The 4005-nt window shown below is 41.1% G+C and overlaps 1 protein-coding gene across 1 annotated transcript in view; it reads right to left on the bottom strand.

The window, feature by feature from the left end:
* The window catches only part of LOC118324842 (inositol 1,4,5-trisphosphate receptor type 3-like), a gene marked incomplete at its 3' end in the record, with an annotated part of 15503 nt that extends 13005 nt beyond the window's left edge, over nucleotides 1-2498 (bottom strand). Inside the window, 1 exon segment of the mRNA XM_035657319.1 lies at nucleotides 2105-2498. Within this exon segment, the coding sequence (XP_035513212.1) occupies nucleotides 2105-2196 (92 nt within the window).
* Between the last annotated feature and the right edge of the window lie 1507 nt (nucleotides 2499-4005).

The raw sequence follows: 4005 nt of genomic DNA, 5'->3' as shown, positions 1-4005 counted from the left end.
GTCATATAATTCACCGGTAGGCCTCCACGTGGAAAAGATCAGTGCAAGTCCGTTTCCCTTCGCAGCCAGTGTTAACAGGAAGACCGACTGATACGGGCCCCGAAATGGAAAAGGAGGGTTTTTCCGTTACACGTCTGCTAAACAAACAGCTGAGTTTCAAAACAGGTTTATGTAGGCGATCTGAGCCAGGAGCTAAACTACTATCAGAACCTTCCATGATAACATCAATTATTGGTCATTTTGGTAAAGTTTTCCATGTTTTCCAGGACTCGTGGGACCCTTAATGTTAATGTCTCCAAAACTTCCTTCCTTGTTCATTAAGGACAATCCTGCTCCCCAAAGCCTTTCCTCTAGCGCCACCCTCAGGACAACCTTTACACGATTGATCTGACCATCAGGATCTTTGTTCTGTCCAACACTTGTAATGGACATTGCAGCCTGTAGGTGCTGCTGTAACTTTAACCTCTTTAAACTGAAGCTTTACAGGCATCAACCTGCTGTAAGTAGACGAGTTCGGTCAGGCAGAGAGCTGAGTGAGTGTTAGATCCCCTCTGTGGCCCCTGATGTAAAACCCAGGACTTTCCAGGACTCGTAAGGCTCAGCTACGTTAGCTGTTAGCGGAGTTGAGGCAGAGCAGCCGGAGGATGTCGTAGAGAAAACCAGACAATATATATCTCCATAAAATATGATCCAGTTTCACCCAAATCACTGATAAAGTTGTGTTTGTACAGTAATCAGTGAGCTCTGCTAGCTAGCCATGCTGTTAGATAGCAGAGCTCACTGATTAATCTAAGCTCTGTGTCGCTAAAAGTTGTTTTGTTGTTGTTGTTTTTGTCATTCATTGTTAAATAGGGGAACAATATAATTGAGGATTAAAATTAATCTTTTTATTTCAACTGGACTTTAAATATTCTTTAAAGCCTCCTGAGTAGCTTTGCGTTGTCATTTCGGAACAATCCACATAGAAAAGGTTTATAAGTAAATATAAATGAACCAGGAACAGATCGATTATCAGCCTGGATCATTATCAGATCCTCTATCTGATTGCCAATAACATAAATTAATATAATAATGCAGTACAGTCGCCTCAGTAGTGTCACCCGTCCACAGCTCTGTCTGATAAAGGTCTGTTATAATACAGTAATATTAGTTTATACTTTATATTAATAATGTAAATGTGCATTATTGTGTTACATTTTATGGTCGTGGACGTATTTATTAATATTTCCATTTCACGTTTGCTCCATGTAAACTTGATTTTGTCATTTATACCAAATAATATTCATAATAATAGCAAATATTTTAAATATGGTGAATAAACTATTAATCATAAACAAATAAAGTGAATCTGCAAAAGAAGTTTTACAATAAAAGTAGTTGATTAAACGATAAAATATAGCAGAGTGAAAGTACCAAGCTGCATAAAATGGAAATACTCAAGTACAAATACCTCAAACCTGTACGTAAGTACTTAGTTACACTCCACTCATGGTTATTAGAAATGTCGACACTAAGATTTTAATTTTTACTGTAAATATCTGTTATTGGTTTCCTTTATTACTAATAATCAGAATCTGATAAAGTGTATCAGTTGATTTTAAGTTCCCAACATAGGGGTCGGGCCCCTCCACAGGGTCACACACTGGAAGTCTAATGACTTTTTAAATAGTTCTTGCATGTTTATTATCTGTTATAATGATACATCTTCATTTAATGTACAAATATTTAACTCTAAACAGGTTAAATACAGTAAAGCAGTCATATCTGATGGCAAAACCTATATTTATACAGCATTTTAAAGGGTTTATTATGGAATAAAGTTCTCTTTTTTTACTGTAAATTGCACAGAAAACCACCATAACTAATATTTGAATACAGATACAGATTAATATGGTATTTAATGCAGTAATCTTTAATCATGAAATCAGCAGCACTAACATCCTTTTACCACAGCTGACAGTTTTTTAACCCTGAAACTAACCTTTTTACAGTGTAGTGCAGTAATGTGGGGCAGTTGAAGCATAAAGGGGCAGAAAACGTGAAGGACTTTGAGTAAAAGTGGAGCTGCAGGTGATCAGGTGTGTGTCAGTGACAGTGGACTCACCCCAGGGTGCTGATGAAGCCGTTCACTGACCCCTCGGCGTACAGGGACACGATATCCCCGATGTGAAGGAAACTGGAGGCAGAGTCAGACATCCTGCAGCTGCTTCACCACCAACAACAAGAAAACAGCGAACAGCTACAAACTTTCTCCTCTTCCTCTCTCTCTCTCTCTTCCTCTCTGTGTGTGTCAGAAAGTTTCCTCCTCACATGCAGCAGCTGGAGTCCAAACTTTACATTCAACCTGCAGCAGCTCACACACTCACTGCCGGGTTGTGCTGCATGTCAGCGGGCTGCACGAAACCTCCGCAGCGCTCACAACCGCGCAAAGTAGTCCCCAAAACAGCGGATTGTTCCAGCAGGAAATATCAGCAACCCTCCGCGTGTGTGTGTGTGTGTGTGTGTGTGTGTGAGAGAGAGTTACAGGAGGTTCCCGTGCTCACACACTGAGACAGAAAGGTGTACAGTGACTCTCTCTCTCTCTCTCTCTCTCTCTCTCGCGCGCGCGCTGTTTCTCTGTCTCGCTCACTCACTACTGTCTCTTTTTTCATATTTCTCGCTGCATATATCTTAAGAGAATTTAGGATTCCTAACCATAACTGATGAACTGACTGATGTTATCAGTGTAACTGTCAACAACACTGACGTAAGAACGTGTGATGTTTTTTTGGGCAACGAACTGGCTTTACCTCCTAGTGTTCACAGGAGAAGAACAGCCTCTGTTTCGTTGCCATCACCTTTCTTTGTGTTTGGCACTGCCTACAGCTTGGGGCCATTATTCATGCCCAAAAAACCTCCTCTCTTCTCTAATCTTTTCACCTCCTTCATGTTGATTCACTCATTTTGCAGGAATGCAAGTGTACAAGGACAGACCCAGGGGAAAGAGCAGGGATTTTCCCTTGTTATCCTGTCTTTCCCCTGGACTCCCCTCTGCTGCTTCCGTTTCTTCCTCATTCCTTCGTCTCTCCACCCGGCTCCCCCTCACTCCCTCCCCACCCTTCCTCATATCTTTGCTGGATTTTTGTTTTAGTCACTCTGAAATCCTTTACAGGAAGCTACAGCTAGACTCTGCCAACTCTGTGGGGTCTAGTTTGAAGGCCTTAAAAGGCCTTAGTGTGGAAGGTAATTTCTTAAGTTCTGGAAATGAGTGAAGAGGATACTACCATCCGAGTTTCATTAGTACTCTGTGGGGTCAAAATAGTATGGCTGCTTTTCACAAGGTTTGTTCAACAGTGAATGCTGATTATAGGAAGTTCAAAGTGCTTTTTGTCCGTAAGACTGTGTGTGAGTCACAGGATTCAGGGAAACAGGAGCTGAAGGGAGGAACACTGGCATTAACACACTGAAGGGATTCCACAAAGACACTCTCCCACCATTAGACTACTTTTTAAATAGTCTTTACTGGAACCTCCAGTGCACGCACGTACGCACACACACACACATGCATACAGTAGTAATACAGCCAAAGTGAAACTTGGAGCAAATATCTGTTCCTGATTGCTGCATTTATTGAGCAACTTGAATAGAAGCTAAAAATTCCAGGTCAAAGGACTTCCCTTTATGACTGAAATGTTTCATTGCTTAATTTAAACAGCAGGTTGTCAGAGACTCTGACCATCAGAGTTGACATAATTGTCAACAGGATTACATTATACATGCTGACCTCACCCAAAGGAACATCCTAGATTTCTCAAGGGATTTTATTCAGCACTTTGTAGCTTCATCTAGGCAAGCACCTGGTGAGACTGTTTGACTCTCAGAACAGGTTCCTTCTCATTTTGAATTAATCACTCATGCTAGGGTTGTTGCAGTTGATGGTGTTTGCTCTGTGATATATGGTGCAAAGGTCTCATCTTTGACAGTCAGCCACTTTGATTTGATTGCTGACAACTCTTAATTTTGGCA

This window comes from Morone saxatilis, unplaced genomic scaffold (assembly GCF_004916995.1).
Source record: "Morone saxatilis isolate NCDOM2014 unplaced genomic scaffold, NCSU_SB_2.0 Contig15, whole genome shotgun sequence".
Lineage (NCBI taxonomy): Eukaryota > Metazoa > Chordata > Actinopteri > Moronidae > Morone > Morone saxatilis.
This window is presented reverse-complemented; position numbering and strand designations above follow the sequence as displayed.